The following is a 22,567-nucleotide window of genomic DNA, read 5'->3' as shown; positions in this document are numbered from 1 at the left end:
TCCCAAGCTGAGGCTCCAAAAAAAAAAAAAAAAACAGCCCGGGAGGGCTTTACAGGGCTCTGCCATCTAGGATCGGACGTCACTCGGCACGCCTCTCCCAGGGTGCCCAGCGCCGTGACGTCAGGCGCGTCACACCCGGAAGTTGCCGCTACGGCATACAGCCAACTGAGGCGGCAGGGGGAGGGCGGCGCAGCGGTCTGCGGGAAGCCGGAGCTTGCCTCACCGCGTGCGCCCGCTCGGACACAGACCCCAAGGGAGCTGTGGACGGTGCTTCTGGAGGTTGGAACCCTGTGCACAGGCCAGCGCCGTTCTTCCACACCGGAACAGACCCAGGTAAGCTTTGCATCTTCTTTCCAGACAGGTTCCAATCAAGGATAGGAAACCAACTGAAGCGAGGGAGAGGTACCGCCCTTTTATTTCGGACGGTTTCCTGTCCTTGATGGGGAGGATCCCTGTCTCAAGGTGTGCTGTCATGGGTGAGGGGAAAAATTGTTTACTAATATGATTAATACTTATTGCTCACTGATCATATGTATATTCCCTTATTCCTTAAATTGCTAAAATTCCCCAAATAAAAAGATGTTGTGAAAAAGCCTGAACATCTGCACTGCGAGGCATTTTCACAAAGCAGTTTATTATTGGTGCTTTGGTGATTTAGTGCTTTTTGTAGGCAGGTTACAGGTAGAACCCACCTGACAAAGACGTGTGCACATACCCTTAAAGTGAAACCTTTTATGGTGAGGTAACATGCGTTATCCTGGTCCTGACCCAAGGGAACTTTTCTACGTTGTTTAATACATGAAGGCTCAATCACCACAGGAAATAAAGAATAATGGCTGCGTGTTACGGGGCTGTGCAGAAGTAATTGCCAAAACTATTCCATTTGCCTGACATAACCTCTGCAACCACTGGCGGAGCTGCACTCTCAGTTCAGCTGAGCGTACATGGTATTTCTAAGGAGACAGTTCGGGTTCATGCAGACATCCGTGGACCTTGGCCCAATCAGGGACTGGCTGCAAGTCTCCCGGCCGGAGCATGACAGCTTCATGTATTTCTATGCTCGTGTCGGGATACCCGCCGGTCCGTGCAGTGCAGTCTGTGATGGGACCAAGGTCTACGGCGCCTGCATCAGCCCTAGGTTGCTGCCAGACAATCTATGGTGCCAGCTTATCACTGCTTTATTGAGACAATATCTACTAGGGAAGAGTCAGGAGGCCTCATACACATTAGATGGTCGGCTGGGTCTGGCCAATATTAACCTGATATCTATGAGGGGGTCATAAAACAACACAGATTTGTAAGGCTCGTGAAGAGGGTCAAATATGCTTGACACTGACTCAAAAAGAATATTGTATAATATATTGCCAACATAAACGTAGACTAGAAAGTCTGAGAATGTGTCAGGTTTATCACAGTGGCTCATGCTGAATGACTAATTTGGATCTTTCAACACTTTTGTATAACTTTACACCACCAATTGGTTATTTACTTTTAGACAAAAACTTTGGCGTACATTCCTGCAAATATAACCACATCCAAATCTCCAAATTGCCTTTTTTAGAGAGGAAGCAGACTTGAACTCTATAGCGCCACCTACTGGAAGTAGCAATCCTAAAAGTCAAAATCAACCCTTTAACGAGCCTTGCCATGTGACTTAAGATAAAAGACAAACCAGGGCCCCTCGTTCCAATAGCCCCTCGTTCCAATAGGCGGCGCTAGAGTTCAAGTCCTATTTCTCGCTGAAGAGGCAATTTGCATATTTAATTTCCCAATGGAGCATGAATGGCATATAAGTCTCTTCACTCTGAGATGCCAGGACTGGCTTGTCACTCTCCACAAGGAGAAACAAACCTTACCACTTAGATCCCGGTCTTAAGCCTCTCAACCAACCAAATCAGATCTCATGCTTTGCACTGACGATGGGTAACATCCCGAAACACGTGTCTGCAAATCTCCTCTTCATCTCTGAAGAGGCAATTTGCTTATTAAATTTCCCAGAGGAGCATGCATGGCCTATAAGGCTTCTCATTCTGACATGTGACTCCTGGTTTGTAACTCTCCACAAGGAGAAACCTTGCCCCTTAGATCCCGGTCTTAAGCCTCTCAACCAACCAAATCAGATCTCATGCTTTGCACTGACGATGGGTAACATCCCGAAACACGTGTCTGCAAATCTCCTCTTCATCTCTGAAGAGGCAATTTGCTTATTAAATTTCCCAGAGGAGCATGCATGGCCTATAAGGCTTCTCATTCTGACATGTGACTCCTGGTTTGTAACTCTCCACAAGGAGAAACCTTGCCCCTTGGATCACAATCTCCAAAAAAAAAGAGGCCCTCTCATTGCTGTACATCTGACTTATTATTTTTATTTTTCACATATAGAACAGTTAATAGAAATGTTGAATCGATCACAGCCCCTCTGCTAAGTGGATGACACTACACAAAGATGCATAAAATCTCTGATCTTGGTGCTGCTTGTTCACCTTCTTCTGAAAAGTCAGATAAGTACGGGAAACCTCAATATGTTCAGTAAAGTATTCGTCTTACTGTGGCCACATCTGTTTCCAGATTTTGTGCTTATCCCAGAGTCTCACACTACATTGTATTTTATTCTCTACGACCAATAAGTTTTACATATGACAATTTCCAAATATATTTGTGATTTCACCAAATCGAGACTCCAGCTCTAAATCGACTAACATGGTAAGAGATGGTAAAATAGGAGAATTCCCTTCATACCACATGAACACTTCAGTACTTACTGCTTTAATGCGGAGCTTGTCATCTACCACCTCAAGGACAGCATGGTTCCTGGACACTCTCTTATCTGCAATCTAAAGGAAAGAAGAACATGGAAAAATCAGGATTAATAGCACAGATTTAAAGAGGGTTTCCAGAAATATATAAGAATGAAAGAAATAATTACACCTTGAATCCCTGTAGCTAACGGCAACATTTCAATGGTCCCTCAAAGAACCAGAAGGTGATGATATCTCGTCCATCAGTTACCTGAATGCTGCAGCCAATCACTGGCCTCAGCAGGAATGTAGTGTAATGTTACCAATGAGGTCAGTGATTGACTGCAGCAATCAGGTGGCTAATGGGAAATATGGCATTATATTCAGCACCGGCAGGGAACAAAGTAGAAGCAATGCTGAAGCGGCAGCGGCCTATTATTATTACTCTATAACACTCCCTACTGTAACTCCAATATAGAATAAGCACTGTATATAAAAAATAATGCTCAGTGCTCATTACATATGGGCTTTAAAGAGGACCTGTCACCAGATCAGAAGTGACCAATTCTTCCTTGTACTTTACTCCTGCTGCTTCCAGCTTTTACCCCCCATAAAATCCATCATTCGTTTCCCGAGATATGGACCTTTTTATTTAGTGCTAATATTTATGGCGTCTACAGAGGTGACGTGGCTCCATGGCTCCCAGAGAAAACATGTAGAGTAGCTAAAGACAAGCCCCCCGATAATCCTATGAGCCACGCCCCATTGAAAAACACCATAAATATTTGCATTAAACAACAGGGTCCATATCTCGGGAATCATAGGATTTATAAAAAATAAATAAATAATGGAATAAATGGAATAAACAGATCACTCAGGGAAGAAAATAAGAGCACAAAGTCGATACTTTTCACCTAGTGACAGAATTCATCAAAGATTATTGCTCCAAAGGATAAAGAAGGAAAAAAAGAGCAAACTGAGCTTCTGCTCCCCCTCCCAGAGTCCTGCACTGCCTCTCTCCACGGCTCGGGAAATTGTGGACAGGCTGCAGTGGTGATGTCACGTCGACAGTGCTGCTGCCCATCACTATCTGCACTGTTGGGGCTACTGAGATCTGTGATATGCTGCATTGCTGAAGGCAGAAATTCACCACAGATTAACAGCCACCTGTTCAGAGAACATTTTACTGCACGTGTGAACAGTGACTGATATCTTAAGGTTCATTATCCAAGAATAGGAACACTAGCGGCCTCTGTATGGTGACGCACACTGCTGGGACACTGCTGCGCTGCATTACAGGGGTATCACAGGGACTATTCTGTCCCCCAGAACTTTGATCACAGTGCACCAGGGGTTAACAGAGAGTGATTGTCATCTTAGGGCCATAAATCTTAATAAGAGAACACGCCATAGTCACTAACAGTAAGCGCACACACACCGACATATCAGCATGAATGCGAACACTCTGACATGTCCGCACCAGGGCTGTGGAGTCGGTGTGCATTTTGGTGGAGTTGGAATAAAATGGAGCGACTCCTAAAATATATAATAAATTGGGTTCAGCAGTACAATGCAGGATGTGCTGTAAATGCTTCTATAGTAATTTGGGAAAGTCATGAAATGTCCTATAAATGTCTGATCTGTTCCTGATCTAAGGATCTTGGCTTTTAGTTGAGATGAATCTGTGCTGCACTTTATGTACACGCTCAGTAGTGACCAGTGCTGTGGAGTCGGGGAAATTGAGGAGTCGGAGGTTTGGCTTACCAACTCCACAGCAGCAGCGTACCGCCAATGGAGGCAGGCCAAGCCACTGCTATGAGGCCCGTGAGCCGGGGGGGCCCTGAAGCAGCGGGGGAATGAGGAGGATGGTGAGTATTGGGGGGAGGGAGGTTGCGGCGGCAGAGGGGCGGGGCCCACACAGTAGACGCTGCTGCAGCTACCACGTGTACCCGCTGTTAAAGGGACATGAATATTTCTTCTTCTCCACTCCCATGGGCGTGGAGAAAAGGGAATATTCATTCTCTTTAGTAGCGGGCACGGACAAGCGCTGAGCCGTGGCTCCTGCTGTCAGTGCCCGCTACTAAAGAGAATGCATATTCACTCTTCTCCACACCAATAGTCCCAGCGTGGAAAAGAGTGAATGTGCCAGCAGCAGCAGCTCACCTCGGTGTTTGAGAGCGCACACTGCTCTGATGCTGACATGAGCTGCTGGCAGACAGGACACAGCAGCGCTGGAGCAGAGGTGAGGAAGGAAGGTGAGTATAAGTGTTTATTATTTTGTGTGTGGGGTGAGGGGTGCCACACGTACCAGGATTGGGGGGTGAGGGGTGACACACGTACCAGGATTGGGGGCTGAGGGGTGACACACGTACCAGGATTGGGGGCTGAGGGGTGCCACACGTACCAGGATTGGGGGCTGAGGGGTGCCACACGTACCAGGATTGGGGGCTGAGGGGTGCCACACGTACCAGGATTGGGGGCTGAGGGGTGCCACAAGTACCAGGATGGGGAAATTTACCAGTAGCTGCTGCATTCCCCACCCTAGGCTTATACTCGCGTCAATATGTTTTCCCAGTTTTTTGTGGTAAAATTAGGGGCCTCGGCTTATACTCAGGTTGGTTTTTTTAAAATATACGGTATTTTAAAATCAGTGAGTACGTGGTGCTCATAATACTGCAGGACTGTGAGGTGCATTATACTATATGGGGGCTGCATTTTACCCTATGGGGTGTGTAATATACTGTATGGAGGACTACGGGGAGTGCATTATACTACATGGAGGATTATGGGTGGTGCATTATACTATATGGAGGATTATGGGGGCGCATTTTACTATATGGAGGATTATGGGTGACATATTATACTGTATGGAAGGCTATGTGGGGCCATTATAATATTTTGAGAGCTATGTGGGGGGCCATTATACTGTATAAAAGCAATTATATGGTGTGAAGGTGTGGGTCCATCGTACTGTTTGTAGGACTAGTGCAGGCCATTATACTGTATAGAGGGCTGTGTGGGGCCATTGTACTGTATGTAGGCCCATTATACTGTATGGAGGGCTGTATGGGGCCATTATACTGTATGGAGGGCTGTATGGGGCCATTATACTGTATGGAGGGCTGTGTGGGGGTCACAGTTGGGGGATTATACTGTTTTGGGGTCACCACACTTTGCCAGGGGAGTTGAGGAGGGGTACAATAGGGTCATTATACTGTGCATGTGGAGGAATGCACCATGGGGGTATCATACTGTGTTTGTGGGGCCCTTTTATTGGCATCATACTTTATGGGGGCAATGAAAGAGGAATCTAGGACTTCAGCAGGAGGAAAATTACTAAGTAACGGATGGAAAGTTGTGAGATCTGCTCTTCTGTGACCCCGACAAATATTTATTTTTTGTGTGTGTGTGTGTGGGGGGGGGGGGGTAATTAGAGCTTCTGCTCTGGGGCTCTATGATGTGTATGTAGTCCCTGCTCCACAGCCCTGCTCCGCTCACACACTGACATGTCCGCACATGCGCAGCACTATGACCCCCCCCATGCTCTGATTCCCGGCGCCCCCCAGGTAATGCTGGCAGGTGTGTCAGGACAGTGGGGAGCGCTGCTGTACACTCGTCAGTATACAGACGCCGGGCACACTGCGCGGCACTTACACCCAGGAGCGGTCCTCTTCCAACCACAGTCTCCCCCGCCGGAATAACATGGCTTCCGCTGCCGTCCGTGGCCTCCAGCTGGTAGCCGGACATGTCACACCAGGCTCAGCCCGCCAGTAACTAAGGAGACCGCTCTCAGCAGACAGCGCAGAAATCTCCCTTCACTGAGTGCTGAGCGGCCGGCACTTCCTGGTGTGTCACGTGGTGCCGTGTCACAGACCAGCTGGTGTACGGGAAGTAAACATGAGTCACGTGATGAAAACACGTTCTAGTCCTGAAACTGGACCATAAGAATTACTGGACCCCATCTAGTAAAGAGGGCGGAGTCTCAGGTCAGCTGCGTGACAATAATGGGCGGAGTCACGGATGTGCCACCTGTGGTAACAGTGGGCGGAGTCTTGGTCTGTCCTGTGGAAGTGATGGGAGGTGTTATAGGTCAGTCATGTGGTAAAGGTGGGAGGAGTTATAGGTCAGTCATGTGGTAAAGGTGGGAGGAGTCAGAACCAAATGTGGGACCAGCTCCGGACCAGGATTCAGCAGGACTGTCTTGATTTGAGGGCTCAGTGCTGCCGTCAGGCACATCAAGGCTTTAATCCCGACTTCCTCTCACTCTTAGGCTGCGTGCCCACGTAGCTTTTTCAAGCGTATATGCTGCGGAATTTCCGCAGCGTAAACGCTTGTTAAACGCTAGGTAATCCGCACCCCATGGTCCCCAAGGGGATTCCGCATGTTCTATGCCCATGCTGCGGATGTTTCCGCAGCGTTTATGCTGCGTTCAAAAATCCGCAGCATGTTCATTAATTTTGCGGAAGCGCAGCGGAACTCATAGAATCATAGAATGGTAGAGTTGGAAGGGACCTCCTGGGTCATCGTGTCCAACCCCCTGCTCAAAGCAGGATTCACTAAATCATCTCAGACCGATGTCTGTCCAGCCTCTGTTTGAAGACGTCCATTGAAGGGGAACTCACCACCTCTCGTGGCAGCCTGTTCCACTCATTAATCACCCTAACTGTCAAAAAGTTTTTTCTAATATCTAATCTGTGTCTCCTCCCATTTAGTTTCATCCCATTGCTTCTAGTCTTTCCTTGTGCAAATGAGAATAAAGATGATCCTTCTACAATGTGACAGCCCTTGACATATTTGTAGACAGCTATTAAGTCTCCTCTCAGTCTTCTTTTTTGCAAGCTAAACATTCCCAAATCCTGCAACCGTTCCTCATAGGACATGGTTTGCAGACCAGTCACCATTCTGGTCGCTCTTCTCTGAACTTGCTCCAGTTTGTCTATGTCTTTTTTAAAATGTGGTGCCCAAAACTGTACACAGTATTCCAGATGAGGTCTGACCAAAGAGGAGTAAAGACCGATAATGACTTCACGTGATCTAGACTGTATGCTTCTGTTAATACATCCCAGAATTGTATTTGCCTTTTTTGCTGCTGCATCACACTGTTGACTCATGTTCAGTCTATGATCTATTAGTATACCTAAGTCTTTTTCACATGTACTGTTGCTTAGCTCTATTCCTCCCATTCTGTATATGCTTTTTTCATTTTTATTGCCCAGATGTAGTACTTTGCATTTTTCCCTGTTAAAAACCATTCTGTTGGTTGCTGCCCACTGCTCCAGTTTATTTAGGTCTTTTTGAATCCTCTCTCTCTCTTCTCTAGTATTAGCTATCCCTCCTAGCTTTGTGTCATCAGCAAATTTAATCAGTTTACCCTCAATTCCTTCATCTAAATCATTGATAAAGATGTTGAACAATACAGGTCCCAGGACGGAGCCCTGTGGTACCCCACTTGAGACATTCATCCAGCTGAATGTGAAGCCATTTACAACCACCCTTTGAGTCCGATCACTAAGCCAGTTATGAATCCACCTAACAGTTGCCTGGTCCATTGCATACTTGGTCATTTTTTCAATAAGGATGGTGTGAGATACTTTGTCAAATGCTTTGCTGAAGTCAAGATATACTATATCTACAGCATTTCCCTGATCCACCCAGTCAGTGATTCTGTCATAGAAGGAAATTAAGTTAGTCTGACATGACTTGTTAGTTACAAACCCATGCTGACTCTGGTTAATCACTTCATTCTTATCCATGTACTTACATACATGTTGTTTAATAATTTGTTCAAAGATCTTTCCTGGTATAGAAGTCAGACTCACCGGCCTATAGTTCCCTGGGTCCACCTTCTTCCCCTGTTTGAAGATAGGAACAACATTTGCTCTTCTCCAGTCTTCTGGGACTTCTCCTGTTCTCCAAGAATTTTCAAAGATTATGGAGAGTGGTTCTAAAATTTCTTCTACGATCTCCTTCAGTACTCTGGGGTGTAATTCATCTGGACCTGGAGACTTGAACTCATTTATGTTAGCTAAATATTCCCTCACAATCTTTATGTTTACAGATAACTTGGATTCCTCTATTCCTTTAAAAGGACAGTGAAGATCAGTTGATGTTACATTTTCTTTCTGAGAGAAAACAGATGCAAAATAGGAATTAAAAAGTTCGGCCTTCTCAACATCCTCTCTTACCATTTCTCCATTTTCATCCTGTAAAAATCCTATAGCATCTTTGACTTTTCTTTTACTTTTGACATACCCCCAAAATCCTTTTTTATTGCTTTTGACATCTCTTGCAAGCCTTAATTCATTGTCAGCTTTAGCTAACCTGATACGTGCCCTGCAGGATCTGCAGACTGCATTATAATCTCCCGCCATTGACTTGCATTGAGACGCATAGAAACCGCGACTGTACATCTGTACTCACGGATTATATGCGTTTCAATGTGCGGATGGTACCCAGTTCTGGAGGAGAGGAGACTCTCATCCAGACCTGGGTACCATTGTACCTGTAAAAAAAAAAGAATAAAATAAAAAATAAAGATTATATTCACCTTCCGACGGCCCCCGGTCTCCTTCCCTGTGCTTGCGGGCAGGACTGAAGGACCTGCGGTGACGTCACAGTCATGTGACGGCAGGTCTTTCAGTTCAGTGTCCCGCAATCAGCTGGCAGCCAGGAAGAAGCGCAGCAACACACGCCAGGCCATCAGAAGGTAAGTATAGGTTTATTTTTTTATTTTTAAACATTCTTACGGTCACACTATATAAATCCATGCTGTTTGCATGGATTTATATAGTGTGACCTAGTTGACAAGCACTTTACATGTGATGCTAAAATCGCTTGGAAAGCGCTTGACAACCCGCATGCGGAAATGCATGTGAAGAACGCTTCACATCCGCTTGTCCCTGGCAGGAAAACGCATGTACAATCCGCATGTACAATCCGCATGTACAATCCGCATGTACAATCTGCATGCGTTTTTTCTGCCAGGGAGATGCAGAAATGCTGCAGAAATTTTCTGCTTCATTTCTGCATCGTGGGCACATAGCCTCATTGCCAGCTCTGTAGCTCCTCCTCAGGGGCAGGGCTGTAATAGTGGGGAAGGGCTTAGCCTTCCCTTGGTACTGAGATAGTTAAAGGCAGTGTTCCTGAAGTCAGACCTCTCTGAACTGTTGGTAGACCAAGTTAAGGGGTTAGCTTTACTGGTCCAGTCAGTAGAGTAAAGGGGGAACTTAGTGCCCGGATCAAGCCTTGAGTGATATAGAGCTTGTTCCTGGCATAATTCGTTGTGGGCTGCAGTACCTGTAAACGGCCACAAGATGCCACTGTTCTGAGTGCAGATGTCAGGTTGAGTCTGCTAGCAGGGTTGCAGGCAGCGGTGAGTTAATGCTGTGTGATGACAGCTCACAGGGGGTGGGCACATTGACAAAAAGCCTCGGTTTTAGTGTCCAGAGGCCATTAAGAGACAGTACGGGGAATCGTGCGGGCAGCCTGAATATAAGTGGCTGCTAGGGTAGACGGGAGCTCCATACCCTCAGACAGTGGGATCACCAGTGTGAAAGCCTCCCTACGCAAGAGCAAGAGTCCTGTAAGCTGGCCGGAGAAACTCAACAGAGAAGTATTGAGGACCCGGGGCACTTCTAGTCTGCAGGAAGCAGAGGAAGTTAAATAGGACTCCAGGCTAAGACGTGGGGGAGATATCAGATCCAGATCACTGTTGGGGTTACAGAAGAGTCTCTGTCGGGCTAGAGATAGAGTCACGGAGATGCTTCGCTTAAAGAGGGAACCAGGGCTGAAGGAGTTACCAGCACCTGTGAGAGAGATGATAACCTGTCGGACCTTATCCATTATATCTGCCTGTAAATATTGTACATATTCCTCTTCCCCAAGTAAAGTCCAAGTTCTGGTTAAGAACCTCGTGTCCTCTGAAATTATTGCTGTCCTGGTCCCAGAAGAAAAATGCCTGGAGACAGCCGCGATCGGATGGCTTGAAGTAAGTGAAGAGCACTACATACACAACCACACTTCAGAGGGAGGACCCATATTGTCTGTAGGGTGCCATAGCGAGAGGTAGCTACAGCTCGCCCACGACTACCTCGCTGGGGCACCTTACAGGGCCACACTTTCTTCACGGCTCTGTGGCTTCTCAGGGGCGGGGCCAGTATCTCTCTGCTCACACATACATAGATTAAACACTGGTGGCAGACAGCAGCTCTAGCTATGAGCCACAGCCCAGTGCCAGCATCAGGACGTTCTCTGTGGGTGGAGTTAGCGCACTCTGTGCGTCCATCCCATATTTATGATGAAGGCAGTAATCACAGTGTCTCCTATGTAATGTATATACAGAAGTGTCAGTTTATCCTGTATGATGTATATACAGCAGTCCCAGTGTCTCCTGTATGCTGTATATACAGCAGTCCCAGTGTCTCCTACATGATGTATATACAGCAGTCCCAGTGTCTCCAATATGATGTATATAGGGCAGTCCCAGTGTCTCCTGTATGATGTATAAAGCAGTCCCAGTGTCTCCTATATGATGTATATACAGCAGTCCCAGTGTATCCTGTATGATGTATAAAGCAGTCTCAGTGTATCCTATGTGATGTGTTTACAGCAGTGTCAAAACTGGTCACAGGTTCCCTCTAAGAAAAAATGTGTCTATAAAGATATGGCAGTCGAGATGTTTCAAAACAAGGTAGTTGCCATACATAGTAGTTGGTAGTTGCCAACTTTTTGACAGGGTGATCAATGAGTGGAACAGGCTGCCACGAGAGGTGGTGAGTTCCCCTTCAATGGAAGTCTTCAAGCAGAGGCTGGACAGATATCTGTCTGAGATGATTTAGTGAATCCTGCTTTGAGCAGGGGGTTGGACCAGATGACCCAGGAGGTCCCCTCTAACTCTACCATTCTATGATTCTATGATATATATGGCTGAACAGATGTCAAGGTGCAAGTGCAAATAGACAAAGCAATATAATAGCTCCTATCTATGAATAGTAATTATATATAAAGGTATGACAACTCAAGATGGTTCTTTACAAGATAATTGTCATACGGCCAAGTAAGTGTCAAAGTGCAAGTGCAGATGGACAAAGCAATATATTGGCTCCTATCTAGGAAAAATAATTGCTATGTTATGTGACTAGCCCAGGGGATGGGGATGACTCGGTACCCGGGCCTTTGCCTGGCCTTGGGGATGTCGCGGTGGTCGGCTCCCGGGCCCGTACCCTGGGGTCACTCTTTAAAAAGGGGGATGGCTTGTTAATTTTATGAAAGTTCGTGACGCCACCTGTGGTTTCTGGTGAGAATCACCAGCGCTGCGCAGTCTACTGAGGCCGATGATAAGGCAGCTCGATGGTATAGCTCCCCACAGGTGGAGCTAGGCCTCAGGGCAGCGTACGGAGAGGGGGATGCAGGACAGAGGGGACCCAGCCTGGTCAGAGCAAGAACGCGGACGGACACGGTAGTCACTTCAGTACCTTTTATTGATGGAAATTCAGGCACATCCCGGAACACTGTAGGGTGAAGGGTGCATGTCAGGATCCTCCCCAATGAGCGGGTGTAGGGCCTCCTGTTTCTTGCCTCTGCGTAGTAAGTTTCTGACCTGCCTGGAGCTAGGCCTAACTTTGTCTCTGTCCTGCGCTGGCTGACCTTGTGGTAGGGCCTTTTCTTGGAGTACACGCTCCTTAGCTTGCAGGGCCTATGTGTCTCCCTGCTCTGTTACGTATCAGCACTTTAGTGATCCTGGGACCTGTAGTTCTCCAGGGATTCCGGTTATGCCTTACTGGGTCATAAAGATCCCTGTAAGCTCGGACCCGGTGTCCGGTAACTTCTTCGGGGTGAGCTAGTTATGCTACTCTGCCCCCTACGTACTAACTCTCCACTCGCCTTCGGCCTACTCGGGCCCTCACTAGGCTACTCACACTAACGGCAGCTTGCCGCGCTTCACCGATCTTATGGTGCCGGCACACCTTAAGCTCTAACTGAGCTCACTGAATCTAGCTAGCAGGAGCCTCGTGCTCCACTGTGGAACTATTAGCTGAGTTCTCTAAACTAGACTGAGCTCCTCTGCAGACTAACCTCTCTCAGGCCTCTCTACTGCAGGAACTCTTCAGAGGAACTGAACTGCCTGGCTCCACCTTCCCTATTTATATCCCTAACGGGCTCCCTCTGCTGGCCTGAGGTGGAAGGGGGAGATGTGTGAATGTTTATGGGGGCCTCTTGTGGAGGAATCCATCAATGCACACTTCTAGGATCTGTGATACCAAGCGCAGCTGGGCGTCACATATGTACATGCACTTGAAATATAAATCCATACGGTATAAATTGTGCAAGTGCCAGCCAATCAATATTATAATACTGTGCCTATAGATAATCTCTATGTAAGGAGGCTTCAACTATGACTATACAACATGTGCCAAATGGAATAAATACAAAAAGATATATACCTGCGCCTGTGGCATGAGTAACTTGCTACATCCACGGTATGTTCCCACCCCGATGCACGTTTCTGTGTACCTGACGAAAGCGATTTGAAGCCATTGTCATCTGTAAAAAAAATAACCATATCCCTCACCTGTCCTACGTGATGAAATAATCCAGAGTGTCCCACGAAGATCTGGGTCACTTCTAGAGCAGTCACATCAGCAATCACTGGTGTGACTGTTCTAGAGGACAGCAGGCTATACACTGTCACAGAAGTGTAATCACTCCTGTGTCAGTGCATAGCACTGAGCTGCCGGGAGAGAGGTCACCAGAGTTCAATCAGCTGATGCGCTCTGGTGACCTCACGGCACCACCGCTGCGTAAGAATTTTCTCATGCAGCGTCAATGCAGTAAGTGAGGTCACCGGAGCTCATCAGCTGATTGAACTCCGGGGACCTCTCTCCCGGCAGCTCAGCGCTATGCACTGACACAGGATCGATCGCACTCCTGTCAGTGTATAGAATGCTGCCGGGTAATCCGATCACCGTGGGACACTCAGGATTACGGCGCATAGGTGAGTAGATGGTGGTTTTTATTTTAATATTTATTTTAACTTTTTTTTTTGCACTGAGCACAGGCGCCAGCTGATGGCAGCTCCCATCAGCGACTCCTGCTCTCGCTGTTACCAGCGGCAGCAGCCGTAGGCCGATGGGAGGTGTAGTCTCTCATCAGCCAATGCCTGTGACCCGCTGTCCATTCTTTCTGTGTTTTTGTCGCGTTTTTGACCAATTTATTTCAATTGAGCCAGTCAAATATGCATGTTTTTCACACTTAAATATTTCAGATCACAAAATAAATTTAAATATTAGACAAAGATAACACAAGTAAAGACAAAATGCAGTTTTTAAATGAAGGTCTTTATTATTAAGGGAAAAAGACATCTAAACCTACAGGGCCCAGTGTGAAAAAGTGATTGCCCCTTAAACCTAATAACTGGTTGGGCCGCCCTTAGCAGCAACAACTGCAATCAAGCATTTGCTATAACTGGCAATGAGTCTTCTACAATGCTCTGGAGGAATTTTGGCCACTCATCTTTGTAATTCAGCGACATTGGAGGGTTTCCGAGCATGAACCACCATTTTAAGGTCATGCCACAGCATCTCAATTGGATTAAGGTCAGGACTTTGACTAGGCCACTCCAAAGTCTTAATTTTTTTTTCTTAAGCCATTGAGAGGTGGACTTGCTGGTGTGTTTTGGATCATTGTCCTGCTGCATAACTCAAGTGCGCTTAAGCTTGAGGTCCTAAACAGATGGCCGGACATTCTCCTTCAGGATTTTTTGGTAGACATTTTGGTAGAATTGATGGTTCCATTTACCACAGCAAGTCTTCCAGGTCCTGAAGCAGCAAAACTGCCCCAGACCATCCATCAAACTACCAACACCATATTTTACTGTTGGTATGATGTTTCTTTTCATGAATGCTGTGTTACTTCTACACCAGTCCCAACTGATATATGCAGTGAATCGCAGCATGCTGCAATTGTTTCCTGATGCCGCTTAGACCCAAGAAAAACTTGCAGATGAGCACTACCTCATTGAAGAACATTGGTCAGAGTGTAATGCGATGTTTTCTCGCATTGCAATCCTCTGTATTATAAACTAGTGTGAGCGAGCCCTAAAGATGCTGCTGAATTGTGGTGTTGTGGTGCTTTTTTTCTCTAGAGGCCTCTATGGAGAGCCTAAGGCTACGTCCACACGACCCGGAGCCGACTGCAGCCCCAAGCCTGTGGACGAGCCACCTCCGGCCTTCCGCTCATTATGGAAATGAGCGGCGGCCCTTTTTTTTTTTCTCACAAGCGGGCTTTCCCCATAGAGGTTAGGTCTATGGGGAAAGCCCGAATGCGGACCCGCAGCAAAAATTGACATGCTGCGGTCTGGAAAGACGCACCGCATGTCAGTTTCCGCGGGTGTGCCGCAGAGGCATAGTGGGCATGGGATTTGTATAAATCCCATCCACTATGCTGTAACATCTGGTCACTGTGGATTGCACGCAGCACCCTTGCGCTGCGTCCAATCCGCAGTGGACACGGATCGTGTGCACATACCCTAAAAAAAACGCACGTAAAACACAGTTCCTTTTTTTAAATGCAGAATAAAAGCTTTTCTGTAGTATAAAAAACACATTGTAGTTCCTCCACGGCAGAGACGCCGATCCATTTACCCCCTCGGCTGGAGGGTCCCACTCTGGTGTCCACCCTCCAAGCTATCACAGCCCAGGGTGCGCTCATGGTGCGCAGATCCCCGGGCACTGTGCTTAGGGCGCGCGCTCACCTCCTCTTAAATGGACTGCACGGGCCGTCCAAAAGTGTCCCCGGCCAATGGCCAGAGGACTCTGGCTATTTAAGGCACCTCCTCCAATATGGAGGTGCCTGTGCAAATTGTTTGTTTGGTGTTAACACGTTCTTTAGTGTCAGGTCCCAGTTCCTGTACTTGCCCGCCTTCCTGTCTATCAGCCGAGCCCGTCTGCCTATTTATCAGCTGAGCCGGCCTGCCTGTCTATCAGCCGTGCCCGCCTGCCTGTCCATCAGCCGAGTCGGTCAGTACCTGCCTCCAGTTCTTGGGGGTCAGGTGCCTATCATCCAAGGTCAGTACTGGAGTAGAACCTGGCCCACCTTCCTCATCCCTCTCCTTGGATCATGGATCGTTAAGCAGCCATAGATCTAAGGTCATATTCGGTGAGGCACCTAGTTACAGTCCTCCGGTCTTTCCTTGCACCGTGGCACAATGGTTCCACCACCCGTCCCGTTACACACATTATAAACGCTGCTCCAAATATGCACCAAAAACACATAAAATAAGTGAAGAAAATGCATAAAAATTATTGTGTATTTTGGTGCGGACACCTAAATCCATAGGTCTCAACCGTCCCGGATACAGCAGGAAAGTCCCGGAACTGAGTCTACTCCCCGCAGTCCCTGGTGTCAGCTGAATGTCCGTCACTGCTATGATGTCCACACTGACACTGAAATTATAGAGAGAAGTGGTAAATGGGTGTGGCTTGGGTTGTGGTTAAAATTAGCGTGCCGCTTAGTTTGTGCCTCCTTCTGCTCTGTAAGAGTTGGGAGTTGTGCCATTCTACTTGGAGACACATGACTCCTTTTCATGCAACTAGTGGGGGTTACTTGGATAGTTTATTTCCATGGGTGGAGCTTGCCTACAATGGTCACTTAGGAAATTCCACTCAGGCTTCATATTGTCTCATTGTTTAGGAATAGTGTTGAGCGAACACTAAAATGCTTGGGTGCTCGATGCTCGGGCCGAGCTCGCCGTGATATTCGGGTGCTCGACCCGAGCAACGAGCCCAATGTTAGTCTATGGGAGACCCGAGCATTTTTGCGGCGGCACCCCCGGCAGTCTTTTAAAAGCCTAACAAGTGCCCAAAACGATAGTGACAGTGCTCAAATGACATGGGGACAGCATGGGGATCGCCCCAGGAAGCATTTCTGACCCCCAGGTCACTGCTGTCAACAACGTGGTCAGAGGTATTAAGCCACTTTTAAGGGCTCACAATAAAACGTTCAAAAACGAAACTGAAACTGCTTTCCTGTGAAATATGTTAAGGAAGTTCCTTTCCAGGGTAAAGACTTGTGTATAAGGTAAAATAAATAACCAAAAACAAAAATACTCCTCCACACCTTGGCCTATGTTCACAAGTAGCATTTTTTATGCGTTTTTGCACTTTTGTATTGCTTTCAACCGTGACAAATGCATTCACCGGGAAATGTCATTTTAACATTTTACAACCTTATCTGGCCATGTGCTGTGTGACACATGCATACAGTGCTGAAAAGACATAGGAACAGCATGGGGAAGACCCCTGGAAGCATCTCTGACACCCAGGTCACTGCCTAAAAGTGTGCCCATCATAAGTGATCCTTGCCGCATCAGAAGATGCAGACTTACAACTATCCCCGTGCAAGTTCTTGTCCCAGGGCAGTGTTCAATTGTACCTCCCCCATTCCTTGCAATGCAAGCGCAAATATGCAGCCAACCACCCACCCATCCCCAGGCTGCAATACCATACTACTTGCTTGCACTTGAAATTGGGCCTTTTAGGCATGTGGAGGTGGAATCTGGCCACCCCGTCATGGCTGCGTTGGCAGCCTGGTATCCATACTCAGTCCCCGGCGGCCAGGTGTCCACACTCGGTCCCCAGCCGCCAAGGGGCAGCCGGGTGTCCACACACGGTCCCCAGCCGCCTGGGGGCAGCCGGGTGTCCATAAACGGTCCCCAGCCGCCCCTATTTCTCCTTGGAACATCCCCACACAAATTTTTTTTAGGCCGGCCTGCTTTAGGGCAGCATTGGACGAGTCCACCAGAGAACCAGACTCCTCCGGTGGGCCCTGGCTTCTCCATCAGGGGAGTTGAGAGTGCCAAGGTGAGGAGCATGATGATGATAGAAGTTAGCATCTGCTTTGTTTTCTTTTAATGCAAGCGTAAGTGTGCAGCCTGCCACCCACCCACCCCCAGGCTGTAATGCCATACTGCTAGCTTGCACTTGAAATGGGGCCTTTTAGTTTGGAGGAGGCCGAAGCTGGCCACTGCCTCATGGCTGCTTCGGCAGCGAAGTATCCATACTCAGTCCCCAGCCGCCCCTATTTGTCCCGGTGTGCCTTATACATAAGATTAAGCGCGCATACCAAAACATTACCTGTGCCCTCCCCAGTGCATTTAGTGTGAAGGACAGCCTATTCTGCTGTAGTGTGTGCATGCCAAACCCCTGTTCATGGTACATGTGAAGATGCCTCCCACCCTGCACCTGTCGTTGCAGACTTGCAACTATCCCCGTTCAAGTCCTTGTCCCAGGGCAGTGTTCAATTGTACCTCTCCCATTCCTTGCAATGCAAGCGCAAGTATGCAGCCTGCCACCCACCCACCCACCCCCAGGCTGCAGTACCATACTGGTAGCAGCAGTACAAAATCTTCGGGTGAGAGGTATCCCGGACAATGGAAGGGGAAATCTAACTTTAAATGGAAACTAACTCCCCCACAATCTCTGGAGAAAAAATCCAAATCTAACAATTTGGAGGTAATCAATCTCTCTACCCATGTACTGTCTGATAATCAAAGAGAGGTCTTATCATTGGGTTTAACCTTTGTTCCCACTAACAGTTATAATTTTTTCCTAGTACTGAAAGACTTACAACTGTTCCTGAGGAAAGTAATTCTGCGGAAACTGCACACCAAACCTACACGTGATGTCAATCTGAATACAACCATGGAAAGAGAGGCTTTGTCAGCTTTAGAGGAATTGGAAGGGGAGAGTGTCTCAGTCCCTACAGGTACTTTCCCTACCTCTGTCCTGGTCAGATCCACCACCTTCCCTCCCTTCTCCCTTTGTCCACAAGTGGAGATCTTTAATAAACTTGTCATGGATGACCTTAGGACCCTGTCCGGGGGGGTCTAGGAATGATAACCTTACCCATGGACAGCGGAAAGCACTTAGGGAGTTACAATCCCTTAAAGATGTGGTCTTTAAACCTGCGGATAAGGGAGGGAATGTCGTGGTCTGGCCAGTTATGAAATATGAGAAAGAAGCATTTAGACAGCTTCGGGATCGTACATCATACATCTCCCTACCAAATAACCCATTGTCAGCCTTTTCAGCTGAACTTTTTGAAATTCTGGAAAGGGCTTATGAGCAGGGAATTATTCCTGAAAAAATCTTTGATGGCCTCTGTGTGAAGTGCCCAATAGTCCCAACTTTTTACCTGCTTCCCAAAATTCATAAAAATTCTATGGAGCCTCCAGGACGTCCCATTGTCTCTGGCATTGGAGGGCTGTGTGATCCAGTATGCAAATTTATTGAATATTACCTTCATCCATTGGTTGAAACGCTGCCATCTTATGTCAGGGACACTAGGGACGTCCTTAGGAAAATTGATGGTCTGTATCTTGAGGTGGACATGTTTTTGGTGGCAGTCGATGTTGAATCTCTTTACACTAGTATAGGACATGAGGATGGATTGCGGGCCGTGGAGTTCTTCCTTGACGCCAGTGACCTGGATACTTTGCTTCGCGCACTGATCCTGGAATTATTACAATTCGTGCTCACTCACAATTTTTTTACATTTAAGGACAGATTCTTCTTACAAAAACGGGGCACTGCAATGGGCGCGGCGTGCACGCCATCCTATGCTAATCTCTTCCTCGGCTTCTGGGAGAGGGAGATTTTCGGGGATGGAGCGGGCGCCGCCTCCCATGTGCAGTGCTGGTATAGGTTTATTGATGACGTCTTCATTATCTCGCAGGGTCCCGAGTCTGGGCTTCGAAACTTTATTGCTTCTTTAAATCATAATGATCGTAACATTAGACTGACATATAAGTGTGATAGTAATCGGATCGATTTTTTGGACATCCGGATTACTGTCCAGCAGGATGGCCTGATACAAACCGATGTTTTTTGCAAAGAGACATCAGTTAATTCATTATTACATGCAACATCTTCTCATACACATTCAACAATTCAGGCCATTCCTATTGGACAGTACCTGAGAATGAAACGCATCTGTTCTACCGATGCAGTTTTCGAGGCCCAGGCCCGGGACCTTAGCCAGAGATTTCGTGAGCGTGGGTACAGTGAGCGTAGCATCAAAAAAGGCTACAGGCATGCAAGGAGAACTCCACGAGACCTTCTCCTAACTAATTCTAACAAATAATCTGAGAGAGACCCCCCCTATTAGATTTTTATCGACTTTTAATAGTCGTTGGTACGAAATACGAGAGATTTTAACTAAACACTGGTCTGTCCTCAAAACTGAACCCACATTAAATAAAATCCTACAGGACAGACCCATGATGACAGCCAGGAGGGGCAAAAGCCTGAAGGATGCTTTGGTTAGAAGCCACTATGTCGCTGCCATCCCCACCCTATTTGGGGTTGGGAAACGGAGATCGGGATGCTATCCCTGTGGGTCTTGCTTGGCCTGCAAAAGTATAGTTCGTGCTACGTCCTTTTCCTCTGCAGATGGGTCTAGTAGCTTTAAAATTACACACTATATCTGCTGTAGCTCTACGTACATTGTCTATGTGGCAACGTGCTCATGTAATCTGAGCTATGTAGGACTTACATCGAGAGAATTCCGAGTCCGGGTAAGGGAACATATTAGAGATGTGACGGCAGCACGTGAGACCCCTGACGTAATGTCACTCAAAACTATCCCGCGACACTTCAGACTGTGCCATGATTGCGACCCCTCTTGTCTCAAATTTAGAGGCATTGACCAAGTACATCTTGGCACTAGGGGAGGTAATTACAAGCGAATTTTGGCGCAGCGGGAGTGTCGCTGGATAGCCACCTTGGACACGATGACCCCTAGGGGCTTAAATTAACAAAATAGTTTTGCCTCGTTCCTTTAGATTGATGTGTCTCTTTCCCTTTGTTTTTATTGTGTGGATTTTAACATATTGCATTTTTTTATAGTAGTTACACTACGGTGCCATCTTTATGCTATTTATCTGGACCACTTCCAGGATCTGTGGACCTGTGAGGGACAAGTGTTTCTATTGATCTATATGGGACTAGTTCTTCTACTGATATACCTGTGAACATGAATTACATCGCAAGATTCATCGTTTACCAGCATTTCTATCTGCACAGTGATATTTGATTGAGAAATAGTTATGTTCATGAAATATGGGATATGATATATTGTCATATATACAATGAATTGTTGGTGACCTGTTTTTTTGTTGATGCCTTCTGACCCATACTATACCTTAGAAAGACGACTGCCCATCTCTTGTCCCTTACTTAATATGGCCACCGCTGAGCGACGCATGCGCGGTGTGACGTCTATCCCGCTGCGTCCCACACGGCTTCCAAACTAGCCGGAAGTGACGCGGGAGTCATCGCGCATGCGCCCCGCACACCAGCGTGTGTATCCTGGATTTAATTGAGTGGGGTATATAAAGATGGCGATCCACTATCACAAACACAGCCCCACGAGGAAGCAGAACGCAAAGTCATCTGGTCTCACTGAGACATGGCTTGTCACTTCTCTGCATTGACTGGAATCCTTCCTTGATACTCTACATTTGGAGGTTTCTGCGTTAATATACTGTTGACCATACTGTTGACCATAGATACTTTCTTTTAATATTTGACATACATATTTAATATATCTGCCTTGAATGGATATAGTCAACTATGTACAGCAGTAGAACCATTGTATAAGTGTATTCAGATGACCCCATGTAGATCTATACGTGGTTGCTGCTCTGTTTTTGTGTATCTCCCCCCAGTGACCTACTATTTTTAATATTTTGCTCTCATTTTAATATGTATATCTAATAAAATCATTGTTTTAATACAATTTAGTAATTGTCCTATACTCTCTTTTGGGATTATACTTCATTATTTTTGTAGGCTATGTATGTGTGTACCTGTAGGCTATGTATGTATGTACCTGTGAACATGAATTACATCGCAAGATTCATCGTTTACCAGCATTTCTATCTGCACAGTGATATTTGATTGAGAAATAGTTATGTTCATGAAATATGGGATATGATATATTGTCATATATACAATGAATTGTTGGTGACCTGTTTTTTTGTTGATGCCTTCTGACCCATACTATACCTTAGAAAGACGACTGCCCATCTCTTGTCCCTTACTTAATATGGCCACCGCTGAGCGACGCATGCGCGGTGTGACGTCTATCCCGCTGCGTCCCACACGGCTTCCGAACTAGCCGAAAGTGACGCGGGAGTCATCGCGCATGCGCCCCGCACACCAGCGTGTGTATCCTGGATTTAATTGAGTGGGGTATATAAAGATGGCGATCCACTATCACAAACACAGCCCCACGAGGAAGCAGAACGCAAAGTCATCTGGTCTCACTGAGACATGGCTTGTCACTTCTCTGCATTGACTGGAATCCTTCCTTGATACTCTACATTTGGAGGTTTCTGCGTTAATATACTGTTGACCATACTGTTGACCATAGATACTTTCTTTTAATATTTGACATACATATTTAATATATCTGCCTTGAATGGATATAGTCAACTATGTACAGCAGTAGAACCATTGTATAAGTGTATTCAGATGACCCCATGTAGATCTATACGTGGTTGCTGCTCTGTTTTTGTGTATCTCCCCCCAGTGACCTACTATTTTTAATATTTTGCTCTCATTTTAATATGTATATCTAATAAAATCATTGTTTTAATACAATTTAGTAATTGTCCTATACTCTCTTTTGGGATTATACTTCATTATTTTTGTAGGCTATGTATGTAAATTGGGAGTACCCTGACTACCTAGTATGGTGTTAATGATTGGCCATAGAGTTCGGTTCAATTGTTTATATGCAATACCATACTGCTTGCTTGCTTGCACTTG

The 22,567-nt window shown here is 46.6% G+C and overlaps 1 protein-coding gene and 1 long non-coding RNA gene across 2 annotated transcripts in view; one reads left to right on the top strand and one right to left on the bottom strand.

Annotated features, from left to right (window-relative positions):
• APLF (aprataxin and PNKP like factor) overlaps nt 1–6,736 on the bottom strand; it is a 236,393-nt gene extending 229,657 nt beyond the window's left edge. Inside the window, exons 1-2 of the mRNA XM_073672188.1 lie at nt 6,393–6,736; nt 2,763–2,834 (exon numbers count right to left, since the gene is read on the bottom strand). Of these exons, the coding sequence (XP_073528289.1) occupies nt 2,763–2,834; nt 6,393–6,485 (165 nt within the window). The 5' untranslated portion in view covers nt 6,486–6,736. The remainder of the gene's footprint in view (nt 1–2,762; nt 2,835–6,392) is intronic.
• A 3,338-nt stretch (nt 6,737–10,074) lies between these two features.
• On the top strand, nt 10,075–22,328 carry LOC141257550 (uncharacterized). The gene is made up of 3 exons (XR_012318083.1): nt 10,075–10,725; nt 18,348–18,500; nt 20,642–22,328. It is a non-coding gene; the product is annotated as an uncharacterized lncRNA (long non-coding RNA).
• The last annotated feature ends 239 nt before the right edge of the window (nt 22,329–22,567 follow it).

The sequence above is a fragment of the Phyllobates terribilis genome, unplaced genomic scaffold (genome assembly GCF_046119375.1).
Source record: "Phyllobates terribilis strain yellow unplaced genomic scaffold, ASM4611937v1 Scaffold_3__8_contigs__length_932513732, whole genome shotgun sequence".
NCBI classification, from domain to species: domain Eukaryota; kingdom Metazoa; phylum Chordata; class Amphibia; order Anura; family Dendrobatidae; genus Phyllobates; species Phyllobates terribilis.
This window is presented reverse-complemented; position numbering and strand designations above follow the sequence as displayed.